This window comes from Protopterus annectens, chromosome 15.part0 (genome assembly GCF_019279795.1).
Source record: "Protopterus annectens isolate FY-2018-M chromosome 15.part0, PAN1.0, whole genome shotgun sequence".
In the NCBI taxonomy this organism is placed as follows: Eukaryota; Metazoa; Chordata; order Ceratodontiformes; family Protopteridae; genus Protopterus; species Protopterus annectens.
In genome coordinates, this window is record NC_056749.1 from 495,226,286 (window position 1) to 495,241,497 (window position 15,212).

Consider the following 15,212-nt stretch of genomic DNA (forward strand, 5'->3'; position numbering starts at 1 on the left):
CTCACCCACTGCTCAAGCAGTTCCTCAGAGGGGCCAAAAATTTAAGGCCACCCAGGAGAACTCGAACTCCAGCCTGGGACCTTAACTTTGTCATGGAGAAACTCACTCTTCCTCCTTTTGAGCCAGCTGCTAGTGCAGATTTAAAATTCCTTTCCTGGAAAACAGCTTTCCTTTTAGCAATCACTTCTGCAAGATGGGTATCTGAATTACAGGCCCTTATGGCAGTGGAGCCTTTCATCATCTTTCATGTGGACAGGGTGTCCCTCAGAACCAATCCCTCCTTCCTGCCCAAGGTGGTATCTAGTGTGGTTCTTAATCAGTCCATTCATTTGCCTACCTTCTTCCCTAACCCACAGAACAAAGGGAAACGGATACTGCACTCCTTAGATGTGCACAGGCAATTCAGATTCTGCTTGGACAGGACTAAACCTCAAAGGAAATCTGACCAACTGCTGGTGGCATTAGTCACAGGGACAGAGGGGAAAAGCTATTTCAAAGAAAACCATTTCAAAATGGTAGGCCACTGCATTAATTTCTGCTATAAGCACCATGGAAAACCTATCCCTCAGGGCATCAGACCCTATTCAACCAGGACTGCATCTACCTCTGCAGCCTTTCTCAGGGGCGTCCCTACAAGGGACATCTTAGAAGCTGCTACCTGGAGTTAAGTACATACTTTCACCAAGCATTATCATTTGCCAATTTTTTCTAAATCCGGAGCTGGTTTTGCCACTGCAGTCTTGCAGGGCCTTATAGCTGGTCCTAATTCTTTTTAAATTCCTACTCCCAACCTTAGCTTTACGAATCTACCCAAACACGAAGAACATAGTACAGTTGTGTACACTTAACATAAATGTAGATGTTCGAGTCTATTTACTGTTGCAGTTCTGATTACCCTCCCTCCAGCCCCCTTTCTTCTTTTGGCTGTACCTCTACTCTCACTGTGCTCACAAAGCTTTTGGTGTATTTGCTTTTTTGTTGGAGGGTATATCCTTGTATTATAGATTTAATTGCTTCCCATTAGGGGGGCACCCGACATCTGGGGCAAGCAAAACTGATGTAATGGTATCGGCTGCATGTTTTTATACCCCTGTTGACCTTGACGTTGTGGAAGAAGGGTCAGCAACCGACGCAGGACCTAAGACTGTTAATCAGGCCGAGGGCTACTGCAAGCAGATAACCCAAATGTAATGACTGCAGTAGTGAATACACTCTAACATCTACATTTATGGTAAGTGTACACAACTGTACTTTTCTTCTACCTCAGGCTTTCCTAGCGCCTCTGGATCTCAAGGTTGCCTATCTCCATATTCCTATTCATGCATGTTTCAAGACATTTTTTACATTTATCTGTTTCTTCCTTGCATTTTCAGTTCTGTGCTTTGCCCTTTGGCCTTTCTACTCTTCTCTCAAGACTTTGACTATTTTTTCATTCCCTTCTTCCTTTGGTCTCAGTTACAGCCAGGGAGCTTCTGAGGGCTTTGGGGTATATGACTTTCACCATTCCTATTCTTCCTCTAGCCAGGTATCATATGAGAAAGCTACAGTGGTTCCTTGACCGCATCTCTAGGAAAGCAGGTGGAGTAGCCATTATGTATAAGTCCACTCTAGAAGTATCCACAATTAGTACCCCACAAGGCCTTATAACTAGCAACTCCGGCACACTCCTCACAAATGTCCAGCTTAACACAAATCTGTAAACATAGCCTGTATTTATATTCCCCCAGGTGACTACGCAGACACCTTAGAAGGTACCCTCCAGTGGTTATCCACTAACCACTCCCAAGAAACTGTTATTCTCAGCGACTTCAATATCGACTGGAAAACCTATTCATCAAACTACCCCACCACCCATGTTAACTTACATGGCTTCTCCCAGATTATAACTTCCCCTGCCAGAATCAATAAGCCCAACAATAATGCAAGTATCCTAGATTGGATATTAATAAACAACGAACGCCAGTTATATAAATCAGGCACCCTACCTGAGGACATGAGTGGACCACTTCCTAACCTGTATAATCAGAAAAAGGAATGACGTCTCATCAAACCACCTTTAAAACCATTAGGTATACAAAAAACTTTAATCTGACTAATTTCCAGGCCGAACTTAACTCATGCAAATGGTCCAATCTTCAACTACTTCCCCTTCACGAAGTAGTCTCAGACTTCAGTGCTAAATTCCTGGCCATCTTAGACAGGCATGCTCCCAAATGAACAATCAGAACCAAAAACAAAATAGCTCCATGACTAACCAATGGTACTATACAAAAACTTTTTGCTAGAAATACAGCATGGACCTCCTGGAGATCCACCAAATCCCCACAAGACCACATCAGATAAAAACAGTTGAGAAACGAGGCAAAAATCCATTATGCTAGGCAAAACGAACTACTATTTCAATTTACAGCAAAAGCACCAAAATCAACAACAAAAATTTTGGTCAGGCCTTAATAAACTGCTCCACCCAGGTAAATCCTCAACCCCCACCCCCTCAACTACCTTACATCTACCCCTAAAATGTGTTGCAAAGACCTTTAATACCTTCTTTACAGAAACAGTGCAGTCCCTAGCTAATCTGTCTCCTAACACCTCTAATAATACCACACCCACTCAGGAAAATATACTTCCCTTCAAATTTGATCCTATCCCCACAGACTTTAAGTCCCTACTTAAGAAACTGAAACCCACCACCCTAGCAGCAGACCTACTTCCTGCAGAATTTCTACAAAAGGCCGCTGATGAAATAGCATACCCTACCTCCATCTTAATCAATCGTACTTTCCATTAATCCTACATCCCCTCCATCTGGAAAATCTCCCACGTTATCCCACTTCACAAAGGGGGAAACTCCACTGAACTCTCTAACTACAGACCCCCATAGCCATCTTGTCTCCCTTGGCCAAAATAATGAAAAAATGTATAGATAAGCAAATTCTAACTCACCTTATTCAGAATACTCTCCTAGCCCCATCCCAGCATGGATTTAGACCTGCCCATAGTACAACTACACCCCTTCTCTCCTTTTCTCACACAATAAATCAAAACCATAATCACAACAAGCTCTCTTCGGTCCTCTTTATCGACCGATCCAGAGCATTCTGTATGATGAATCACTTCCTACTCCTAGACACACTAAAATCTCTTTGTCTAGACAAACCTAGTAATCAACTTGGTTCCACTCTTACCTGCATGGCAGACAACAAGCTGTACTATGGAAAGACAATCTATCCCCCCTTCTACCAGTCACCCTTGGTGTCCCCCCAAGGATCTATATTAGGCCCCTTCCTTTTCTCCATATTCATTAACGACGTACCCAAAGTTGTCCCAGATGCAACATTCGTTCAGTATGCAGATGACTCCACCCTTATCTGCTCTGCCACCATCCCCACAGAACTACAATCCCTATCCCAAATCACCTTCAACAAAGTAGAGGACTGGCTCAATAGTCGCAGTCTCCTATTGAACCCAAATAAAACCAAACTACTACTTTTCTCCCCTACCCGTAAGTTCACAACCCCACTTAGAATCTCATCTAACAGTGGCACCATAATTTCTCCAGAACCTTGCACAAAACTATTTGGTGTAATCATCAATAATAATCTGAAGTATGATGCTCCTATATACAAAACCATCAAAACATTTAAAAAAACTAGGCTCTTTGTATAGGATTAAACAATTCCTAACCCCATCTGCCAGAACTTCTATAGCTCGAACGCATCTCCTATCGACCCTTCTCTACGCCTCACCCATCTTCGTAAACCTAAGCAAGTCAAACCTTAAATTTACTAGCTGCTATAACAATATAGCTAGATTCGCCACAGGCTCCGCCTACAGAATCCATCACTGGCAAAATCTTCAAACACTAGACTGGCTAGAACTACCCAATCAACTCCTGTATAACCAACTCATAGTTCATAAAATCCTCTACCAACATAACAGTACACCCATTCTGACAAATATTATCACCCCCTACAGTAACTTAACATCCATCCACTCATCCAACAGAATGCTAGTACAATCTGCCAAAGCTAACAACTCAGCCGGAGAATCATTATTCTCCAACTCTTCTGGTAAAAAATGGAACTCACTCCCAGCAGACGTAACCACTACATCCTCCTTACCCCAATTCAAAATATACCTAAAGAAACACCTAAGCATGCATTGGCGCTATGTCCATGTCTAAACCCAGACTAACCCAATAAAAGCACAACTCACATAGGAGAAATACCCAATAATAACTTCCTGAACCTATTAAGTATAATCTTTCTAAACCTTTCTCTGCCCAGACTACATACACTTCTCAACAACCATTAAGACATAATTAATAAGGATGGGGTCTTGTTACCCTAGCCATTCTAAGGCTATGTTTAAACCCTTTTATATGCAATTTTGAACAACTTCCCTTCTTAACTAACCACCTTTTCTCTTTGTCATCCTTAAAACTGATCTGTGTAAACATTTCATTCTATACACTTCAATGCTGTTAAATGATTTGTGTACATATTTCATTCTGTAAACTTACAATGCTGCTAAATTTCAATGTAATCATGACTATATATTGTCACCTATTTTTACATTTTTTTAATCTTTAAATTTTTAAACTTCCGTGTAACCATGACTATATATTGTCACTCACTTTTTTGCACATGTGGAGCTTTTCTCCTCAGGCCTCCTCTGAAAATGGACATGTATCCAGTCAGACTCTCTCGGTTAACAAATGTAAAATAAAAGTCAGCTTGCTTCAACATGCTCATACTTTGGACTTCCCAATTCCTCCTCTTCCATGCCTCAAGCTGGAGCCTTCATTGGTGGATTCATCATCTGTCCTTTCAATCCAAGGCTTCCTTTTCAGCCTCCAGTCCCCTTTCAGGAACTATTTTCGGATACCTCAGATGTGGGGTGGGGAGCTTCTTTAGGCCTTCTAAAAGTTCAGGGCCTTTGGTTCCTTCGTAGAAAGGACCATATCAACATCAGAACAATGAGGGCTCTTCTGGCTATTCCAGCTTTCCATTCTCTCTTTTTTCCATGGCCCCTCAAACTCTTTACAGACAATACCACAGTGATGTGGTGCATTAACCAGCAAGGGGGGAACACTGCTTTACCTCTTGTGCAGAGTAGCTCTTCAGGTTTGGGATGTGGCTGACAAGTGTCAAGTGACTCTTCAGGCTATATATATTCCAGAGGGGTGCTCCTCAGGTAGATCTTTTAGCCTCCCACTTGGAAGGTGGATGCCCTGTTTTTCTTGGAAGGAGATGTTTCTTCATGCAGGGTCCTTTTCAAGATAGAACAAGAGTCTCACAAAATCTTGTTGGTGAGTCCCTTTTGGCCCAGACAGCGCATTGTCCCCTCTTCTGCACTTAGCCAAGGGCAATCACTCAAGTTACAAGTTACCTCACAGGGTGGACCTACTCACACAAGAGAAGGGGTCTCTCCTTCATCCCTACTTGCCCAGTGTTCAACTGACACTGTGGATGATGGGGTTTTGATCCCTTTTAGGAACCTTTTTTTCTGAGGATGTGCTTCTTGTTTTGCAGGAGGCCAGAAAAAACACTGCTAGGAAATCTTATTTCTCCAAATGGAGGCGATATTTTGTTTGTTGTGTTGCTCATAACCTGGGTCCACTTTCTGTGGGATGTTCCCTTTGTTCTGTCGTTTGTGTTAATTCTGTAATGCCGTGTTGGCATAATTGTCAATTAAAGCCCACCTTTCAGCTATTTCTGATCATCTGCTTTTGACGCCTCTTTTGGCTTCTAGATTTGAGAGCAAGGAATTCCTTAAAGGCGTTGTCCTTATTAGGCCTCACAGGAAACCTATTCCTCCTTCCTGGGACCTTAATTTTGTTCTTGAAAAATTGACTCTGGTTCCTTTTGAGTCTGCATCTTAAGTTTCCTTACAGCATTGTACTTGGAAGACTGGTCTTCTTTTAGCCCTTACTTCAGCTATAAGGGTGTTTGAGCTTCCGGTCCTTATGGCTATCCTTCCTTTTTTAGTTTTTCATAGGGACAGTTTGTCTCTTTGTACTGATACTTCTTTATTGCCCATTGTGGTAAATGATTTATCTCTTAGTCTATTTGTTTGTCCACTGTTTTCCCTTCTCCACAGTCTGCTAGTGACAAGGTTCTTCAACCTTGGATTTACATAAACAACTCCAATATTATTTAGATTAAGCTAAAGCCACTCATGAATCTTATCAACTTCTTGTTTCTTTTCATCCTACATCTTTAGGTTTGGCTGTTTCTAAGCAAACTATTTCTTCATGGATCTCTAAGACCATTTCCTTTTGTTGATTTGTTTTCATTGGAAAAGCATATCTTATGTTAAACCTCATTGTACCAGGGCTGTAGCTTTTTCTAGTACTTTTTCTAAAGGATTGGATATCGACTCCATCCTTGAGGCAGCTACTTGGAATTCTCTGCATACTTTTGCCAAACATTACAAGTTGGATGTAGTCTCCAGGGCTAGAGCCTGATTTAGCAGGGGTATCCTGCATGACAATATTGAGGGCTGTACTGGACCTTTCTCCTCCCAAGTTTCCTCTTGAGCTTTTGTACGGTCTCTAGTGTAAAGACTACTGCAACAGTGATATGGAAGGCCATAGTAGCGTTGTGTGAAATCGAAACCATAACCGTAGATGTCCTTCCCTTCACTGTTGCAGTATTCACTCCTTCCTCCCTTTTTTCTTTTTTCCTTCTGGATTCAGATGGTGTTCTCTTACTTCTGGGACTGTTCTTCATGCTAGGTCCTTTCATTTCTGAGGATGGTATATCACCTTTATGCCCTACGCTGTAAGGGAGGGATCCTACATATTGACATACAGCTTCCCTGTAACAATCTACTGCTTTGGTATACTGGACAGATATTAGGCTACCCTTGGCAGGAGATCCCTAGTGTAAGGAATACTCTGACAGTGAACGGAATGACATCTACTGTTAGGGTAAGATTTTACACAACTGTACTTCCTGCAGGTTAAGGTATGAGAAGGTTTTAAGTTTACTTAGCAAAGTGGATTGCAACACTTGTTAATGTCTTGTGTTAATGGGATTTATAAACTGGGATGGTGTGTGAAAGTTATCTCATGGTTATTTCTGCTTCGGTTACAGGAACCGAATGGTGAGACACCCTCCTCTTTGTACAGGATAGCTGCCGTACTGCTCCAGTATAACCTCATTGAACTTGAAGATCTTTATTTACATGTAAGTTAAGTGGCTGTATATTTTTGTTAAAGGATTACAGATAGGTTGTATATAATCACTTTTTATCTTAGACTGAGTAGAATACGTTTATTGATGTTTCCTTGCTATTTTAGGTGCTTAAACTTATTCTGATATTTCCTGGGCAATATTTTAATTGAAAGATTTATACAAAATTTAGTTAACTTGAAAGTGCATGTCATGAAAAAGAAAGCACATCAAATATATATCTGTATAGATGAGTGTATGTATGTATAGATATATGTATCTATATATGTCTGGCATATACCAGTTCCCTACTACTCTCAAGAAACAGTTTAAAAAAGGCTGCATTTCCTATGTTTCATTTGGAACTGCAATACAGCCTGTAAAAAGTGTGTTGGAGCACTTTGAAGTGAGAGAATGTACTACTGCTTACAGTCCGCAGCAGCCTATTTTTTAGACAGGCCGCCGAGGTCCAAAACTGCCGACGACGCTTCTCCTAAGCCAGTCGCCAGTTCGCCGGTACTCAGTGAGGTACTTTTGCAGCCCCTGATGCCCACTACTTCTGATTCGCAGGCCTCTACTGAGACCCATTCGGAGTCCGGTATGCCGCAAGATACTTTAACTCTGGAACCCGTGGATGTCTCTACCTTGGATGGGTCCTTAGCCGCTGTGCAGGCACCGGCTTCTGAGGGTGTATTCAGGCCTACAATCTTGCATATTAAATCAACACCACCTTCATTACTAAGGCCTAAATTTCGATCCATTTCTAAAAAACCGACGCCCAGGCCACATGCTCAGGCCCCTATGCCCAAAAAACAAATGATAAAAAATATCTTAAGATCTAATTACTCCAATCAGAGGTAGTCAACCCCCCCCCCCCCCCTCTGATCAGGATTTTGTTTCTTCTGACTTCTGATGACCTGGATTTGTCTATACCTACTTATGAGGATTCTGATGCAGAGGATTCCATTCCCTCTGCCTCCCCTTTTGAGGATTTTTCTTTTGGGGAAACTTTACATCCTTTAAGGGAGCATTTCCACTGGGAAAGCCAGGAATTTTCTGATTCAGAAAAGAGGCTTAGGGATTTCCTACTTATACCTCAGCATAGGCCTTTGGCTGTACCTCCTGTACTAGACATTGTTGATGTGTTCTCTGAATCCAGTTTGGCCCCTGATTCCCTGCCTCCGGCTCCTAGTAAACCTGACAGATACTACAGGGTTCCTGAGTCCCACAAGTTTCTTTTCAAAAACCCTGTTGCAGATCCCGAGACTATTTCTCAGGGGCCCAAGGGCATTAAGGCTTCTACTGCAAAAAATCCTACCCCTTCTGATAGAGACTCCAGGGCGCTGGATAGATGGGGTAAAAAGTTTTATACTTCTGCAACCTTGGCAATCAGAGCTTTAAACTGCCAATTTCATATGTTAAAATATCAACAGCATATTATTGGAATGCTTAAACAGAAAATGATGATTCTTGACTGTGTGGAAAATAAAGATTTACAGGATTTAATGCATTCTGCTGAACAAGTTGGAAAACATACTTTGCAATGTGGTTTTGATTCTGTAGAGGCCTCTTGCAGGGCTGCTGTTACAGTGTCAGTGCTTAGAAGGCATGCTTGGCTTAAGGAGCAATCTTTGCCTGAATAATGTTAAAGCTAAATTGTTGGATGCTCCTTTAAATCAGGACCGCCTGTTTGGCAACAAGGCTGAAGAAGTTCTTAAAAAGATGGAAGATAAAGCTAAATCTATGCAAACTGTTAAAGATTTTTTACAAGTGCAACTTCCAAGGTTCAGTAGGCACAGGCCTACTAAGAATTGGTCCTTTCTAGTCCCTTCCATGTTCTCTCAAGCCAAACCCAGACACAGCAAAAACCCCAGGTTTCAGTCCCAGGGGACTGTCAGAACTAAGCAGTGGGGGGCCTCCACTTCCAAATCTGGAAATAATAAGACACCCCCCTATGATAAACAGTCTCAATGACTTCCTTTTAAAATTACCAAGCACTTATCTTTTTACCGCCCCTTTGGTGGGGGGGGGGTTGCTCTTCATGCAAAGAACTGGGAACTCATAACCCAGGACAAATAGGTTTTAAATATAGTGTCCCAGGGATACAGATTTCATTTCCACACTTAGCCAACACCAAACGGGTGGCCAGACCTGCCCCCAAATCAGTGGGCAGAGGCTCAAAAACAAGTACTTGCCCTCTTAATCATGGGGGCTATTCAACTGGTACCAGAAGAGGAAAAGGGACAAGGATTCTACTCCAGGCTTTTTTTGGTGCCCAGAAAAGACAAATCATGGCGTCCAATCCTGGACCTGTCTACACCTTTCTGGAGATTCCAAAATTCAAGATGCTGACTCTTCACCATTTACTTCTTATGCTAGGCAAAGACACCTGTTCGGCAACTCTAGATTTAAACGAAGCATACCTGCACATCCCAATCAGGGAATCTTGCAGAAGATGCCTACGCTTTAAAGCAGGCTACTGGCATTATCAATTCTCTGCACTTCCCTTTGGCTTGTCTACTGCGCCCAGGGTATTCACAATGTGCCTGGCTCCAGTTATTGCATTTTGCAGGCAAAGAAATATTCAAATACATCCATACCTGGACGATTGTCTAATTCAGGCAGAAAACCAGGGCATACTTTTAAATCATCTGACGTTTGTTAAAAGAATTCTAACTTGTCTGGGCTACACCATAAACGAATAGAAATCACAACTGGTACCCTGTCAACAAATTACATTCCTGGGTGCAAGCTTGAATACAACTGCCCAGATGGCTTTCCTCACGCCAGGAAAGCAAATTCATTTGGTAACTTACTTCAAACAAGTGGCCACAAAAACCCTGCTCTCTGCAAGACAAATACTGCAAGCCTTTGAGTTCATGGCCTCCTGCATTCTTCTAATTCCATATGCAAGACTGCATATGAGGAAACTACAGTGGTATCTAAAAAGTCTATGGAGTCACCATTCTCACAGCCTGGAAACAATGATTTCCTATCATACCTTGCCTACACCTGGAGTTTCTATGGTGGGCAGAGGCTTGCCACCAAAACAAGGGACTACCATTCACACTACCCCCTGCCGCCCAAACCCTGACAACAGATGCATCAGACTATGCATGGGGGGCTCAACTAGCAGGCAAGTGCATTCAGGACAAATGGAACCCAAACCAAATGCACCTACATATCAATCAAAAAGAAATGTTATCTGTAACAAGCAGGGGGATACATATTCCTACCCCCTCTGCAGACTAGCCATGGCATTGTGGAACACAGCCTTGAGCTACCAAGTGCACCTACATCCTCAATTCCTGCAAGGAAAATTTGAATAGACTGGCAGACGGACTAAGCCCGAAACCTCATGGACCCACACCAGTGGAAACTGGAACCAAGGATTTTCAACATGTTGACAAGCGAATGGGGGAGCCCAGACTTAGATCTATTTGCCTCCCCCGACCTACCATTTGGACAAGTTTTGCACAAGGACACTCCACAAACAAGCCTGGAAAGTGGATGCTCTGTCCTTCAGCTGGAAAAACCTATCAGTCTACGCCTTTCCCCCACTGCCTCTGCTCTCCATAGTTCTACTAAAAGTCAAACAGGACAAGCCAAGGATGATCTTGATTGCTCCAGTCTGGTCGCGCCGGCACTGGTACCCACTCCTGTGCAGTATGTCACAGTTATCTCCATGGCACCTGCCTCAGACCCCTTCCCTGCTGTCTCGGTAAGGAGAACCAAATTCTACACCCTCAGCTTCCAACATTGAACCTTGCAGCCTAGCTAATCACTTAAATTCACCCTTCTCATCCCTCAGCAAACCTGTGATGGATGCCATCTTGGAGGCAAGGAGACCTAGTACTGGAAAATCCTATGCTGACAAATGGAAAAGATTCTATGCCTGGAACCAATCTCTAGGGTTGAGCACAGCAGCGCCCAATTTACCTCAGATTTTACAATACTTAACTGAGATGCTTCACAAGGGCCTGTCTTTTTCCTCCATTAAAATCCACGCCTCAGCTATTTCAGCCCATTATCACACAGAACCTCCCCTCTTCTCAAGCAGCATCTCAGAGGGGAAAAAAACTTGAGACCACCCAGGGAGAGCTCCAACCCCTGCCTGGGACCTTAACTTTGTTTTGGAGAAACTCAATCTACCTCCTTTCAAGTCAGCTGCTACTGCAGACTTAAAATTTCTTTCTTGGAAAACAGCCTTCCTTTTAGCAATCACTTCAGCTAGAAGGATTTGTGAATTACAGGCCCTTATGGCAGTGGAGCCTTTCATCATCTTTCATGCGGACAGGGCATCTCTCAGGACCAATCCATCCTTTATGCCCAAGGTGGTTTCCATTGTGGCTCTTAATCAGTCCATTCATTTGCCAACCTTCTTTCCCAATCCACAGAACAAAGGGGAACGGATTCTGCATTCCTTGGATGTGCACAGACAACTTAGATTCTACTTGGACAGGACTAAACCTCAAAGAAAATCTGAACAACTGCTGGTAGCAATTGCTGCAAGGGCAAGAGGGGAAGGCTATTTCAAAACAAACCATTTCTAAATGGATAAGCCATTGCATTCATTTCTGCTATAAGCACCATGGAAAACCTATCCCCCAAGAGATCAGATCTCACTCCACCAGGGCTGCTTCTACTTCTGCAGCCTTTCTCAGAGGTTTTCCTGCCAGGGACATCCTAGAAGCTGCCACCTGGAGCTCTGTACATACTTTCACCAAGCATTATCATTTAACAATTTTCTCTAAATCCAGAGTTGGCTTTGCCACCGCTGTCCTGCAGGGCCTTATAGCTGGCCCTGATGCTGTATAAACTCCTCCACCCAACCATAGCTTTTGGGAATCTACCCAAATGTAATGACTGCAACAGTGAAACACGAAGAACGTAGTACAGTTGTGTACACTTACCATAAATGTAGATGTTGAGTGTATTCACTGTTGCAGTCCTGGTTACTTTCCCTCCAGCCCCCTAACTTTCTGGCTATACCTCTGCCTTCTTTTACTATGCTTAAAAGCCTTTGTGGTGTATTTGCTTTTTGTTGGAGGTATACCTTTGTGTTTTTTATGTTTATTTGCCCCCCATTAGGGGGGCACCTGACATCTAGGGCAAGAAAAACTGATGTAATGGCGTAGGCTGCATGATTTATATCCCCTGACGACCTGAAGTCATGGAAGAAGGGACAGCAACCGACGCAGGACCCAAGACTGTTAATCAGGCCGACTGAGGGCAGTCTGCCAGCAGATTACCCAAATGTAATGACTGCAATAGTGAATACACTCGAACATCTACATTTATGGTAGGTGTACACAACTGTACTTTCTCTAGCTCTAAATCTGAGTAGGACAACATATTCTTCGTGTTTCACTGTTGCAGTCATCACACTTGGGTTATCCGCCTGCAGGTAGCCCTCAGTCAGATAACCCAAGTGTGATGACTTCAACAGTGAATACACTCTAACATCTACATTTATGGTAAGTGTACACAACTGTACTTTGCCTGGCACCTACCACTATTGCAACACCTTCGACATCGAAGGGTCATATACTGGACATTTTAACTACTTTGGCACCGACTAAGTCGGCACAAACCTTTGAAACTGAACCAAGTGAAATTTTACCTAGGACTGTTTAGTCCCCATCTATCGACCCTTTGTGGGTGGGCTTCCAGAAGTTTTTCTCCAGAGAGCAAAGTCGGTCTCTGTGTCATCCATCTGTTCCATCAAAAGTCTTTCAGAGCTCGACGTGGAGAGACATGAATAACATTTTGTGGGCAAGGGGACTTGCAGTACCCCCTTCAGCTCTGACCCCTTTGATTCCAGGAACAGAGCCTTCTTTCACCCAGTTAATCTCTCCTCCGAGACTTCAGAGTAGACTGTTCTGAGTCTTCTGGTACTGATTGTACTGCCTCCTGAGATCTCCTTTTCTTCGGAACTGTTAATTCACCGGAGCTCTTCGTTGATTTCAGAACTGGGGATCTTCCGGAGCTGTAGCTGCCCTTTTCGTTCCAGGGGCCAGGAGTTGATTGCAATTTTTTCATAGCCATCTCTGCTTCTTGGAGCTTCGGCTCGTCAGTCTGGTCCCAGCTTCTGTGTTGGGGGCAGTTTCTTTGGAGTGGGGAGTAACCTCTGATATCTTTCTATGCTCATGTTGCAGTATTCTAACATGGGATCCTCCACCTCAGGCGACCCAAACGTCCAGCTCATATACAGAAGCTTGGCCTGGCTACGGTAAGGTGTTTGGCCGTCACATGCACGGACCATAAATCGTGGGCCATAAATGTAATGTCAGAATGCACAGACCTCAGAAATTCTCTGCCGCCAGTTGAACGTCAGCTCACTTGCTCTGCTGAGCGCAGGTGACGCCTGAAAAGATAAGTACCCCATTGGGGAATTTTTCTCCTTTTTACTAAGCTTAAGTTGCTGTATTATTTTTACTTAGCTGCTTCGTCCATGCAGGAAGGGAAAATTTAAGTGCTGTTGACAAATTCCCCTCAGGCAGCCATGACCTCTGTTTATTCTGCTTAGGGCCTTCCCACGACCACAAAGTGTGTTTTGTTTGCCAGTTGTTTGTTCACAAAACACTGCACAGCTGTCTTGCAGCCCTCAAGCTTTTTGTCGAGAACCAATGTCCTAAATGTCTTGCCTTAGCTATAGAACCAGAATCGGTCATCTCGGCAGAACCACTGAAAAAGAAGGCCAGGGTAGCTAGGCCCAATAATGCACCTCCAAGAACAGATGTACAGCCAGCTGCCGGTTTAGGGGCTGAGGTACGTCTGATAGGCTTGGCAACTTTGGGTACCACTTCGGACACTGCCCTTGCTTCTCCTGCCTGGACATCCACGGAAGTACCAACAACATTGGCATCTGATGTCAGGAACCAGGTTTTCCCAATACCAAGGAAGGTGCCTCTACTCCTAGGCTGTCATTGGACTCTGGGCCTTTGCCTACTTAGCCAGCACCAAAGATTTCTTCTTTAAAAAGGAAACAAAACTCTAAGCACCTGTCTCCTTCCGTAGAAGTAATGCCTGATTAGCAGGCATTCCCCCAGTCTGTCTTTCAGGCCTCCATAACCCTGAGGCCTACCTCATCACAGACTCCTGCAGCTCTTTCAACCTTAAGCCCCAAGCCTTCCTCTGCTGGCCCAATGCCTCAGCCACTGTCTCATGAAGAAGACTCTTCCTCCGCTTCTTCAGATGAGTCCCTCTCCTGTACCACACAGATGACTTTCTGCCTCATAGTACTGCTCTCCTGACAAGGATTCCTTGGAAGGTGATTCCCCACCTGAGGGCATCACCTTTTGGGAACCTGTTTTCAAAATGAGGGAGTATTTTAAATGCGACTCCACACAGGTTACAAAGTTACAGAAGAGGTGGTACGAGCTTCTGCAGATGGATTCATCCTCTACCTGTGCTATTCCTCCGGAAATCCCTGCATGTTTTGATGCTTTTAGCTCAGCTTCCAAGATTCCAGAGTTTTAGCCATGTGCCCCTAAAAGACCAGACAGGTTCTGATGACTTCATATTCCTTATTAAACCACCTATGTCACACCCAGCTGCTATTTGTCTCAGCAGACAGTCCCGGCAGCTGCCCTCTTCCTCCTTACTGCTATCAGATAAAGACAGTAGAGTGATGGGCAGATTAGATAAAAAGATTTATACCTCTCCAACCCTGGCTTTGAGCCACCAGTTACCAAAAGCATATGGTCAAATATACCTTAGACCTAGTCTCTTTAGCCACGAATCTGCTGTCTTCTGTTGTGTTTGCATTTTACCTTAAATGAAGACAAGACACTTCTTCCTCTATTTCAGTGGTATTTATTACACACGTGTGGGAGCCTACTGGAAAGTACCAGGGAGACTCCCCGAACAAAGGAATGCATAAGCTTATATGCTGGTGATATTGCTGACAGTATCAAAATATAAACTAGACCAATTAAAATAGTACAAGAGACAATTAACCAATCAGTGGTTTACCCGTAGGCTTGAAGCAGTTCACATTACTACATCTCTAGGCAGAGAAAGAAAATC

At 43.5% G+C, this 15,212-nt stretch overlaps 1 protein-coding gene across 1 annotated transcript in view; it reads left to right on the forward strand.

The window, feature by feature from the left end:
- LOC122789851 (THO complex subunit 2-like) overlaps nucleotides 1–15,212 on the forward strand; it is a 2,067,217-nt gene that overhangs the window by 729,886 nt on the left and 1,322,119 nt on the right. The window contains exon 9 of the mRNA XM_044057285.1: nucleotides 7,104–7,196. Coding sequence (XP_043913220.1) covers nucleotides 7,104–7,196 — 93 coding nt within the window. The remainder of the gene's footprint in view (nucleotides 1–7,103; nucleotides 7,197–15,212) is intronic.